The 13,519-nt window shown below is 37.6% G+C and overlaps 1 protein-coding gene across 1 annotated transcript in view; it reads left to right on the top strand.

The window, feature by feature from the left end:
* The first annotated feature begins 965 nt into the window (after positions 1–965).
* The window catches only part of LOC102104092 (uncharacterized), a 38,498-nt gene continuing 25,944 nt past the window's right edge, over positions 966–13,519 (top strand). Inside the window, exons 1-14 of the mRNA XM_088058058.1 lie at positions 966–1,029; positions 3,044–3,311; positions 3,705–3,819; positions 4,430–4,520; positions 5,363–5,472; positions 5,684–5,900; positions 6,769–6,894; positions 7,367–7,484; positions 8,307–8,445; positions 9,497–9,607; positions 11,516–11,585; positions 11,989–12,126; positions 12,212–12,376; positions 12,878–12,972. Coding sequence (XP_087914184.1) covers positions 966–1,029; positions 3,044–3,311; positions 3,705–3,819; positions 4,430–4,520; positions 5,363–5,472; positions 5,684–5,900; positions 6,769–6,894; positions 7,367–7,484; positions 8,307–8,445; positions 9,497–9,607; positions 11,516–11,585; positions 11,989–12,126; positions 12,212–12,376; positions 12,878–12,972 — 1,827 coding nt within the window. The remainder of the gene's footprint in view (positions 1,030–3,043; positions 3,312–3,704; positions 3,820–4,429; positions 4,521–5,362; positions 5,473–5,683; positions 5,901–6,768; positions 6,895–7,366; positions 7,485–8,306; positions 8,446–9,496; positions 9,608–11,515; positions 11,586–11,988; positions 12,127–12,211; positions 12,377–12,877; positions 12,973–13,519) is intronic.

Genomic DNA, 13,519 nt, shown 5'->3' with positions numbered 1-13,519 from the left:
AAGAAACTGCAGACACTGCAGCAACTTCTAGCTATGGTTGGGCTGCCCAGAACCCTCTGCTCCAAAGCCAGTAATCTCTTGGAGTTCTCTTTGGGACAGGTACTTGAATTCCTTTAGACAGGCACTCTTTAGCTCTGGGATCAAGTAATAAATCTGCTTACATAGTGCACAGACAGAAGTTATATTTAAGAATATTTTTAAAAAAACAAGCTGTCCCTAATCCAATTATTTTAAAGGCAAAGATAGTTGTTCAGCTTTCATGGAGGTACAGTGGAGGAAATGCTCAGCAGGGAATATAAGTACCAAAGGGGACTTATGGCACACCCCTGACTTCAGCATTTTCTCTTCTTCCACCAGTATGGTTCTCAGTTCAGTGAGTTGGGTCTTATGAACCCAGTTCTGCCTCCGTGAACTCTTCTCACCTATTGTATAAGTAAAAAGGGGGCCTTAACTTAGGGCAAACTCCATAGGCACTTCTGCTTTGACTGAGAAATTCTCTAGACACCTGCACTGCTCATTCACATAATCCAGATAAAGATCCAGATATTAGTCATTGCATCACTTAAATCCTGTGAGGATTTAGACTTGGCAGGTTAAACATACCTATGTTAAACATACAACCAATATCCTGACTGCATTCAGCCCTTCACAATATAAAGTTATAGCCCTTCAACTTTTATAGGAAATGCCTGATATATTTACTTATAAAATCCGAGACCTAAGAACATCAACCCAGGAGGTCAGGGTCAGTCTTTTTCTAGGAATCAAAGCATTCAGGAGAGTTTGACATCTCTCAAAAGTTTTTGCTTCAGGTGTTGTAGCAAAACCCTTGGTCAAATAGCTTTACAGCATGATGCTTAAGATTTTCTGCAGAGAAGATGTGAGTTTGAGCTATCTTTGAGTGAGTAGATGGGTAGAATAGAAAACCTGGTTCATTGGGATACTTCTGGGTTAATGCTCAGGCTATGACCCTAGTATTGTCCCTCAGAGGTATCTTCTTGTATCCAGCTGTAAGACAAGTCCAGATCCCTGACTGAGGCTTCCCATCTGCTCCCTGAGAAAAGGCCCTGTGCTTAGACACTAAAGAAACTGTCATAAATATCTGCAACCATTATTGGATCAAGCTTGAATTCCCTTGATTCTTTTAACCACTTCCATGCCTTTTCCTATAACCTAGCTTCTAAGCAACAATTTTAATAAATGACTCGCCTGCATTTTGTGAATTCCTCCTGTATTGCTTCATGTATTACTGAGATCTAGTGCAGCAGTGAAATAAGGGCTGTTGTCCAGTCATTACAATCTCTTGCAGTGAGTTTTGAGAGAAACAAAGAAAGCAGATACACATTTGTTATTTGGATTACAAATTTTGTGTGTTTGTAATAGAATGCCTCTTTCTATAATTACATTTCAGCTATATTTCTATAATTACAATTACAGCTTTTTTGAGAAGCCTGTTTCATTTTCTCTGATGTGATAAAGGAACACAGAAACCCCTTTGTTTTACAGGGTTGTGTCTGGGTCCTTTGAGCCTAGTTAAATACTTTGCTTTAGAAGTTCAGGAACAGGATATTTCTCTTAATATTCTTTTCACCACTTTTTCACAGGCGGTCAGATTGGATTCCAAATAGGAAGTCAGTTCTCTGGGGGTCTTCTACAAAATCGAAATGGTAAATTTATTTATGCTGTATATTTGTATTTATTTGCTACATCCATACTGAATAATAAAAATGCCTTAAGAATACCCTCCTTATCATATTGCCAGTAGTGCCAGATGAAAAGAATTATGTATTAACACCTCTCTTCTCTAAGAATAGTAATATATTTACTAGACACCAGTTATTAATTACACACACACATTACACAGTATGGTTACATTTGTATAATCATAGTTAGCTAAGAAGACAGATGTGTTTGTTGAGGCTGCATGCATATCTGCATGAACATGTACATATAAAGCCAAAGGGATGTGTGGTTCCTTTTAAAAAAAAGGAAGTGAGACCACTTTGACCTGCTGTGAAATCAGTGGCTGATGTTGGGAAATCAAGATGGCAACGCATCCCTCACTGACTTTTACCATGTCATGATTCGTGCCTGTCCTGTACAACCAATGTGTGGCCATTTTGAAGGGTTTTCAGCCCCTTAATAGAAAAATACAAAACAGAAAAGAGATGATAATTAAGGATTTTATTCCCTCCTTAGAAAGAGGAAGTGTAGTGAGAAGGCAACTATGCTTTTGTTGCAGTAAAAGGCTCATTTATTACAGCTTAGCCCACTGTATTGTTCAGTGTCTCTGAAGAATTCTGATATTCTAATGCAGCACATTTTCATGAAAGGGTCAAAGTTAACATGGAAAAAATGCAGATCATCATAGCTGAAAGCAATTTCTTATGACTTAAGTATCCTAAGTTCAAATTTTAGCATGCACTATTAAGCTGTGTAAAATAAAACAGGCTTAACACTGTTTCCTTGGGTCTGACATATCAACTCTCTAGTCCTTCCTGGGTCTATCCTACATCTGGATTTAGGTATTGTTATACTAGTTTTTGATTTCCTTCTTATTTTTTTTTTCTAGCTTCTATAAGAATTTCAGCTAACTTAAACATCATCCCACAACTGCTGACAAATCTAGCAATAACATGTAAGTAAAGGAAACAAAATATATTCAGTAAGTGTTCAATTTTAGGGGGTATAAACAGAAGACTTTGGTATGAATGAGGAAAGGTACTCATAAAGGAAGTCATGGATAATTAAGAGGAGAAACATGATGATTAGAAATAATCTTTAACTGTTGTCTCACATTAAATGAAGGTGACTAATTAAGCACTAGCTGAACATAACTACAACCATTTGTAGGGATATATGAGTTACAGATATAAAATGAGTGATGAATGAATACACAGCTGAATAGTGGTTAGAGAGAAAACAACAAATGCAGGTAAGGCAGGTAAAAAACATTTGGAGGGAAAATGAAGCTTGGGACAAGCTGATTTTCCCAATGTGAAGGCTGGGGATTTTAAGTCATTCTTTAACAGCCAGTTTTAATTCACAGCTGCTAACCCTGCTCACAATGGCCGTGTGTGCAGCACATGGGGAAACTTCCATTTCAAGACCTTTGACGGAGACATATTCACCTTCCCTGGGCTCTGTAATTATGTTTTTGCCTCCCACTGCAACGCTCCCTACGAGGACTTCAACATCCAGATTAGGCGTGAAGTGGTGGCAAACACTTCGACTGTCAACCGCATCACCATGAAACTCGAAGGTGTCGTTGCAGAACTAACAAAGGGTGCTGTCCTGGTCGATGGCAACAGGTAACTTCATTCATAACATTTATTTGGCATCCACAGGCTTTTCTTTTTCAGTCTAGCCAGGTACTTTGGCATGTTTGGGAGGAAACAATTATGTGTTCTTCAATAGATCTGACAATTTTGCCAACATAAATAATGAATAAAAAGGCTATTAATTCCTGCCACAGAAAATAAATCCTTCCCTTAAGGATTGCTTCAAAAATTAAATGTTCTGAGAAACTGGATCCAAATTTAGATCCATATTTGATAATGTTGGACCATCTTATTTTCTAATTGCTCTTATTTCCTAAAAATACACTCAGAATCCTACAGATGGTGGATACCACAAGACTTTTCCTTCTTCTTATCAAACATTTGCATCAGAAATTAACTAGTATTCTTTCTGCTTTTTCCCAGAGTTCAACTGCCATACAGTCAATCTGGTATAACGATAGAGAAGAGCAGCATTTATGTGAAAGTTGGCAGCAAAATCGGTGTTGTGTTGCTGTGGAATGAAAAGGACAGCATTCTGGTAAGAACTGCTCCTGGACCTGCCTGTCACTTCAGAGAACTGGGCTAATCTTTTATTAGGCCTGTCCCTACCTGTTTAGGAGGTTGCTACTGCCTTCTTATCTCATACTGTTGAGTGATTCTTTCTTAGTAAAGATAGGCTTGTATCCTGGGACTCCTAAATAAAATTACATGGATTTATGCCTAGTGGATAGCAGGAATCTGCTTAAACAGGATGAAAAATCACTTTCATCGTATCATTAGCTATTGGTATTATTATAGGTCCTAATTACCCCTTCAAATATATATTTTTAGCAGAATTTCACTCTCCTTTGCCTTCATTTTTTTCTATGGATTTGATTTTCTTCCTGAAGAACCAATAGAAAGTTGCTGAGAACAATATAGATAGTACCATGAAATCTGAAGTCTGTGTCAATAGTATCAATAGCTTAGACTCTCCAATCAAATCTATGCTGACTCTGTATTCTATCCTTCACATTTGAATTAAATTGCTAAATAAAATTCCACAGATCTGACAAGAAATACTGAGAGAGAGATGTGTTTTTTCTCATCTTGAATATACTTTAGAATATTCATACTAACTTCTATCAACTTACTATTCATCATTTTAGCTGGAATTGAATGCAAAATATGCCAATCAGACTTGTGGACTTTGTGGTGACTTCAATGGCTTTCCCATATACAATGAGTTCATTTCAAACAGTAAGTGTTTTAAATAAAAAAAAACTGGTTTATGGGATCTCCAACAGGCTCTGACATCATCAGCATTCCTCTTTCCCATCCTGTTAAATGATTTGCTCATAAGATATGATTCAATCTCTATTTAAAAATGTGTAGTAGAGAGATTATATAAGTTAATACTTTGAGTGTAAATATAGTAGTGTTAACAACTGATTGCATATAACTGATTATATCAGTTTACATTGCATATAACTGCACTGTTGTACACCATGCTGGTAAAACTAATCAGGTAACTCCATAAAAATTAGCAGATTTTCACTAATAAGATAAATAAATATAGAAATATATTCAATAAAAGGCAATTATATTTTCTATACAGTACATTTCTTGTTTCATTTTTATCTCGAAATCAGTATATCCACATTTCCCTGCTGATTTGCATAATCTTTGTAAAATCTTAACCTTTAAACTATTCCCAGCTTGGGTATTTTCCTAAACCTTGTCTTACAGCAGTCTCCATTGTCCAAATTCCCATTTAGAACTTTTTTTTCTCTGCCGTGCATGGGCTCAATATAATCTGAAAAGAGTTTGTTATTATTCTGGGAAAAATCTTAGTGTGCATCTAGGTGTAATAGGTTAAGAATTGTTTTCCAACGTTTACTTCTTCCAGGGTGCTGTACAGAGTAAACTGAGGAAGTGATGTGGTGCTTCCTTTGGAAGGGGTGATGAACACATTTAAAGGCTTAAAAGAGCTAACTGTTTTGGTCAGTCTTGACCCAAATTCTTGAGAGAAAAAAAAGGATAACAGGCAGTTGCTTTGAACAGAAACCTCTGATCTTCATTATTAAACTTCTTTTCTACAGATATTAAGATGACAGCCTTGCAGTTTGGGAATATGCAGAAAATGGATGGGCCAACAGAACATTGTGAAGACTCCACTTCTCTCCCGACATATAACTGCCCTGATAATCTTGTAAGGATCTTTTGACTAACCTTTTATTTTTCTTTCAAATTTATCTGTTCCCTTCTACAACTTCATACATATCAATAGGAAAACTCCTTAGGCAAAAACAACTTAAAGAGGGCTGTAAGATTCCATTACATAATAATTACACAAAATAACAATACCACCCCCATAAACTTCTTTCTATTTACTGAGACTTGTCTATTTTTTTCCTCCAAAGGATGACATATGCGAGAAAACATTGACCAGCTCTGCATTTGCAGAATGTAATGACCTAGTTGATGTTAAAGATTACATTAAGATTTGCCAAGATGACTTGTGCCGCTCTGCAGAATCTAAAAACAGCTCATGCATCTGTGACACCTTTGCTGAGTACTCCCGGCAGTGTGCTCATGCTGGTGGGCAGCCTCTGGACTGGAGAACTTCAAAACTGTGCCGTGAGTATCACTGGAGACAGCTGTACTTCATGCTCAGTAACTAACAAACAACAAGCTCTCAAATAATGCTGAGGATGTAGGAGGAATTACAGGTTGTTCAAGACCGAATTCTTTAGAAAATGCTGATGTATAAGTTCCAGCATGAAGACTTCAGCAAAAGAGCTGAGGATTTTAATGTAAACTGAATTAAACACTACCAAAACACTGACATGGATACTCTAATGAGAGTCAAGGTGTAATTTAATGAACTGGTACAGTGAAGGAAGCAAATAAAGGAGAAATAAGAAGGAGGGCATACTGGCTTGCGTGTATTCCTGTTTCCTCTCCTCGTGGTGGCTACAGCATTTAATGTTTTCAATTAACTGATTGGATCTTCACAGGTGTATGGCTGGCTAATCACCTATTTATCTCCTCTTGCTTGGTAGTGATGAGTTTGTATTGATTTAAACATATACTTGATTGTAGTGGGTAGCTGTTGATACTGTCACCAACATTTGCTCCAAAGCAAAAGCCCATGAGGTACTATAGCTTTAGGAATTTAAGTCTTACATTTCACTAGCAATACAGGTGTTCACAGGAAAGGGAACCTCCAGTAGAAACAGGCCTTGCTGGCTTTCTGAGGTCGTTACCTTGCTGTCCCCAGAAATTGAGCCAGTTCAGCACCAGAGTCATGGAATGTGCATCTCAGCTATGAAATAGGGATCTAGGTGGTTAAACTTGCAAATTTTGAGAGCTAGTGGTCAATTTGCAGATTGGTGTGGTTTTTTAATCTAGCTGGAAAACCTAAATGGATATAAATATTTACATTTATAGTGAACTAGAAATGCTTTTGACTGAAAAAAAAAAAATCTCTTCCTTTAAATTTCAGCCAAGAAGTGTCCTTACAACATGCAGTACCAGGAGTGCAACTCTCCCTGTGCTGATACATGCACAAATCCTGAACGATCTCTGTTTTGTGAAGAGCACTGTATCGATGGCTGCTTCTGTCCCCCAGGCAAGTTCTTAAGTAGTCACATCACTGACCTCAAAGAACGGGAGTTTACCTGTAGGTTTTGGGTAGGTTCCATGGGATTTAAGTCTCATGTAGTTGTATTTTTCACAGCTGCAAGTGACAAGCATTTTGTCAGCTGAAAAAAGATGTCTGAATTAATTGCCAATACATGTGCAGTATTCAGAAAACAGAAAAAAGAACAGCAAACAGATCAAGACCAACCTTTCAACCAGCCACCTGTGCTACAACAAGCCCCTCTTTCAGGGCAGGTGCAATTTAAGAATACAAAGGTTGGATACTTCACTCAGCAAACTGACATAGTCCTGCTGTCCTCAACACTGGTGTGTCCACTGCAACAAAGGCAGGTCCCTTGCTAAGAAAATATTTAGGATTTGTAACAAATGAAATGGTGTATAGGAAATGCCTCTTTAATTGATCAAGGTTTTGTCTTTTTATTATTATTTTTTTAAACTAGGGACCCTGTTTGATGACATCAACAATTCTGGCTGCATTCCCCAGCAGGAGTGCTCCTGTATTTACAATGGCAAAACCTATGCTACAGGATCTTCTTTTTCAGAGCCATGCCAGACCTGGTAACCTTTGTTACTTTTGTAACTCACTATTTACTCTCTTATTTTTAATGGGTTTAATAGTTTATTATATGCAATTGCATCATTGAGATGTGTATTTTACAGATGGCTACATTTCCAAAGCACCCCTAAAGAACATTGTTTTATTTAGCAACAGCCATTACTAGCTTTGCATCCTATCTTACGGTGATCAGAGCAAGGATATACAATTTTTAGATTTCTCACCAGTCAATTAAAATGCTTCCTCTTTGATTATTTTGTTGAAACATTTGGAATTCTCCAAGGGGGATGAAATGGTAGTTATTAATGCAGTTGCAAATATTTATTTTCTCTGGAGAAAGCAATGGATGACACAACACAAGCTCAATTTCACAATTATTAATCCTGTACCTGTGCTCTACACATCAGCTTAGAAAATAGACACAGTCTGCATCAGGAGCAGACGTGGAGTTGTCTTTTCTTAGACATTAGATATTAGTTTATGATACATTTGTATTACCAAAACAAAACCCCCAGAAGGTATTTTAACATGTCATTTGCTTTATGCTACCTGAAAAAATCCACACAATTATTTATCCCAAACCTGTTTTGGAGAGTTCACTTGTCCAAAGAGGGAAAATTAAATATGCAAAGAGAATGGTTACCAGAGTCATTGATTTTAATATGCTGCATCACAAGTTCATCGTGTCTTGGAAACGTTTAAACCTGTGTGTCAAACCACAGCTTGAAGGGAAAAGTAAGAGCAAGGCAGCTACACCTAACAGCGCTGCATGTCCTCTTACTCTGGACCACTGTTACTGATTTCACTTAACTTTATTCTTCCAGTACCTGTAATGGAGGCCAGTGGAGCTGCCAAGACAAGTCATGCCCAGGAACATGCTCTGTAGTGGGGGGTTCCCACATTTCCACATATGATAAGAAGCACTACGATCACCATGGAGGTTGCACTTACGTCCTCTCTAAGGTGGGACTTAGAGGATATTTCTAGGTCGTAAAACCTTATAGATTTATAGAAAGAAAACATGATCTTGATCAACACTCATAAAACTTAGCACTCCTAACATACAGACATTAAATTCCCTGCCACTTAGCCAGGAGTTTGCTACACTGCCATTTCAGTGACAATCCTCAGTTAATTATTAGGATGTCACACAACTGTGTGTGGTGCTCACTGGAAAATTTCCAGTTCTGTGACAGAGTAATTGAAGAGCACTGTCTTTTTTAAGAATTTGCTTAGTGTGCAACCTTCAGTACAACTAATGCAGCTTTCTTACTGGGTTGCATATTTTTTGCCATGTTACTCTATTATATGGTATTTGGCCAAAGGGTACAACTCTAAAAATTACAGTAACTATTTCTATAAAAAAATTGTATTATTAGACAGACTTTTTTTCATTTCTGTGGGATTTAAATACAGAAAAACACCTAAGTTAATTGATGCATTTCACTTAGCTTTTAAACATTTTTAAACATTTAAAAATAACTCAAATAGAAAATCTGGAAATTAATTATAATTAAAATATTTAATTACAGACATGTGTAGGTAAAATGTTTTGACCTTTTATAGGCTTTTTCTGTTTTTTTGCTTTCTTTTTTCCCCCATCTGCATAAATCTGTAAAAGGAAATAAAATGTTGTATGTTACTGTTCACCTGAAACATGTTTTATCTGAGTTGTCTAGCACTGATACCAGATACAGAAAGATGAGAGTTACAGTAGAATTGAATCAAACAATAGAAGTTGTCATGAATAAAACCACCAAATATGAATATGGAACTCCATCTTGATATCCATATGGATATAATCTATAAAATCCAGATTCTACATTTCTTGTTCCTAATAATTTGAACAGGGCAAAATTAAATCTTCAGCAAAAGAAGCTCTGGAATTCACTACAGCCTGGATCTTCTCCAGAAAAAAAACCAAAAAAACCACTTTTTCAGAATTGAGAGAAAATTTTATAGAGAAAACTTCTGTAATTAGTCTTCCATGAAATAACTTGACTTTTTTTTTCAGGACTGTAAAGATGAAAAATTTACCATCCTGGCAGAACTACGCAAGTGTGGCCTAACTGACACTGAGACCTGCTTAAAGTCAGTGACCCTCAACATGAATAAAGGACAAACTGTAAGAATGCAAAATAAGCACAATAAAAATAAGCATGGGGAGAAAAGAAACTAGGGCTTAATCAGTCAGGGAGCTGCATTTCTTTGTCAGGTTTTCAGCATATGTGATGAGTAGATGATATTTTAATTAAGTGAAAAGAAGTGGATTTTTTTATGAAAATCAGATCAGCCATAAATTTGGCCTTGTGGAATTTCATTAAGAAACACATTGACTCATATAGCAGAAAAAACACCTATTTTCTCTGCCAATTAGATGGAAAAAACTATGAGCTTAAAGGTTAGTAATTATGATTACAACAGTTGTAATAATCACTAAGATGTATTCAAAGAAAACAAGATGATGTAATCCCCTAAAAAGCCGAGAAAGTCCCTTTAAAAGTAATTATTTTCTTTTAATTAGAAAATTAGGGAAAATTAGTAAAAGTGTACCAAGTAGGAATAAGGGACAGGTAAAATCATAAAGATCCACCCTCTGTATTGAATATTGGTTTAATTAATATCACTGGAGTCCTCCTCATTATTACTCTTTGGACTATAGTTGTTCTTGACACATGGTTGGCTGCCCAGGCCAGCCTGGGCTCCTTCCAAAGGAGTGTGGCCAGCAGGGTGAGGGAGGGGATTCTTCCCCTCTGCTCTGGGAAGACCCTGCTGGAGTGCTGCATCCAGCTCTGGAGTCCCCAGCATAAGAACAACATGGACCTGTGGGAACAGGTCCAGAAGAGGCCAAAGACAAACACAGGGATGAAGCACCTCTCCTGTCAGGAAGGACTGAGAGATTTGGGGCTGTTCAGCCTGGAGAAAGGAAAGCTTTGCAGAGGGGTATTTTACCAGGGCACAAAGTCATATGACAAGAGGGAGTGGCTTCAAACTGAAAGAGGGAAGGTTTAGAAATTGGGAAGAAATTCTTTACTGTGAGGGTGGTGAGGTGTTTGAGTCTGGAATACAGAGTGTGTGCCCTTGTTTCTGATACTTAGTTATAAGATCCAGAAAAACACTGAATTTCATATAATATGAAATTCATGAGCATGTTTTCATCGTGATATATGAAAACAAATGTTAAAGTTAGATGGAAAAAGCTAAAAGTGTAAGTGTGTAGATTAGAAAGTTTTTTAAAATCACTGTGTGAAAAAGTTAGTTTAGAGAACAGGAGACAAGATGGAAGATTTAGGGTGTTGTCCCTTGTCCCTTCTTCTTTCTTCTTCGTGTTCTTCTGCTAGAGGTTTTTGGGTAAGTGATTGGACAGAGAATGCCGCAGTGCATCACAGAGGTGATGGGTCATTGGGTCATTAAGAAAAATAATATACATGTCTATTGTTAATTGGGTAAAAATAGGTATAAAGATAAAAGAACTGCGTGTTTCGGGGCCATTTTGTGCATCAGACACGAAGTGTGCCGCAAGGCCTTGTTGTACCGTCAGAAGAAAGAAATGTACCAGATTGCAAAGATTAACCTTGTGTAGCCAGCCTGGAGAAACCTGTCAAGTTTTGTGATGACCTTTTAATAAACACGAGAAACAAGATTCTAACAAGCTCAGGAGTTTTCTTCAAATCGTAAGAACTGAGATAAGCAGGGCTCGCCATGAGGGAGGATCCCAAAAGAATTCAGTCCAAAGGAGGCTGAGAAATCCATGAATAAAAAGAAAAATACAGAAGAGATGCAGCAGAAACAGAGAAACAGAAAAAGGATTTTTTAGAGAAAAGTTACAGTGAGGCACTGGTATAGGTTGCCCTGAGAAGTTATGGATACTCCATCCCTGGAAGTGTTCAAGGTCAGGGTGAGTGCAGCCCTAAGCAACCTGGTCTAGTGAAAGATGTCCCTGCCCATGGCAGGGGGTTGGAACTGAATGACCTTTAAAAGCCAAACCAGTCTATGACTCACAGAGTTGCCTTTTGCTCCTCTTCCTTACCAGATTGTCGAGGTCAAACCTGATGGTGGTGTGTTTGTGAACTCCATCTACACCCAGCTGCCCATGTCAGCAGGTAGATGTTTTCTCTAACAATGAATGACACAAGTGCTTTTGAAGTAAAGTGGGACGTTTGGTGTCATAGAGAAATGCAGGACAAGCACAGGCAAGGATTCAAACTGTAGCAAACAGAATTTACAGTCTCCTGGTTTGATAACTCTCAGATTTACTTCCTTCTCACTGCACAGAGGTGAAGGCAGAAGACATCTCTTTACCTCTTTTATTTTGTCTTTTGTTACTACCCCTGTTCTCACACTTGTTTAGAAAGAAATTTTATTTTTATTCTCTGTTTCAATAACTAAGGATTCCATGTGATATCTCAGACCTCCAGATCTTTATTTGAAATTCAAAAAGAACAGTGCTGTGTTTTCAGCATTTGGTCTTGTTCAAAAAGTGACCATTTTGTTTCTCATGTGTAGCTAATGTCACCATGTTCAGACCTTCCTCATTCTTCATGATCATGGACACAAGCTTTGGCGTCCAGGTTGAAATACAGTTCATACCCACGATGCAAGTGTTTGTGCATCTGGATGCTTCTTTCAAAAACCAGACTTGTGGTGAGTGATTGAAATATGAGGACACCTTGATCAATGTCTTTTTTTGTAGTCAAAGCAGTATAAACTTTTCACTGCTTTTCAACAGGTCTCTGTGGAAATTTCAATAACATTCAAACTGATGACTTCAAGGTCATAAGTGGAATAATTGAAGGAACTGCATCAGCATTTGCTAATACATGGAAAACTCAGGCCTCATGCCCTAATATCCAGCAGAGTTTTGAGAATCCTTGTGCACTCAGCATTGATAACGGTGAGTACTTCTTAGAATTTCTTCTGGTTTGTTTTTATCTTTTTGCTTATCTCTAAGGAAAACACATCTGTTGGAAAGCAAAGGTAAAAAAATATGTATTTAGTAGAAACATACATCTGAAATTGGAAACAAATATTCAAAATGAAAGCATTGAAGATAAGTAACAATGTAAAAGAAGAGTGACAGAAGCATAAGTGAAGGAAACTGCAAATAGTTACTAAAAATAGAGTAGATGTCCAAGCTGACAACTTGGTGTCAGAGAAGTGGATTGCAGGGGCATCTTTGGAAACTTTTAATTCATCCCCTTCAGCAAGTCCTCTTCTTTGGTTTTAGGAAAACCTTGACCAGCAAGCTGAGTGAAAAGAAAAAAAAAAAAAAAGACAGGAGAAGAAGAGATTTAATAGAATGTCAGAACTGTCTGCATAGGCCAGGGCAGCATGGGTTTGTGACTAATGAAGTACAAAGACTAGCATGCATTTTTATTGTTTCTTCTTTTCACAGAAAAATATGCTCAGCATTGGTGTGGACTACTCACTGACACCACAGGACCTTTTGCTGCTTGTCACTACACAGTGAATCCCACTGTTTACCACACGGTACTTTGTCAGACTGCTTTTCCTTTTGGGAACAATAGAAATAGGAGCTGCCCCAGACATGTCTTATGAAATGTCTGTTATCCCCATTGCTGTACTGCAGTACTTCCTTCCTTCATTGTTTCTCTTTGTGTCGTAACATTATTTCGATTGTCAGTCTTGGCTTGAAGATCCTGATTTGTTTGCTGATGTAAAGGTAGCTATTTACTCCTGGATGGTTTTACACATAAGGCAGATAGTGTATTTAAAGGCATGTCAGATGCTTGTTTGAATATCAGTCAATTGACACCTTTTCAGCCTGGCATCTCATTAATAACCACTTGGAACAGAAAGCCCATTACCTAATTACCATCACTCTGCTGTCAACGTGTTGCAAATCACTCTTCTCACTAGGAGTCACCCAGGTATCAACGCTGGTGAAATTATGTGTCTGGACTGTACATTGTGAGTAGAGCTTTGGATGCTGTTATGCAGCATATCCACTAATAAGGTTCGGAGAACCAAGATGCTGCAAAATGTATAAGAGACTTTAAGACCACTGTTTCCTAAT

This window comes from Pseudopodoces humilis, chromosome 7, assembly GCF_049639895.1.
Source record: "Pseudopodoces humilis isolate 2021_Gansu_Grassland_sample_001 chromosome 7, ASM4963989v1, whole genome shotgun sequence".
In the NCBI taxonomy this organism is placed as follows: domain Eukaryota; kingdom Metazoa; phylum Chordata; class Aves; order Passeriformes; family Paridae; genus Pseudopodoces; species Pseudopodoces humilis.
This window is presented reverse-complemented; position numbering and strand designations above follow the sequence as displayed.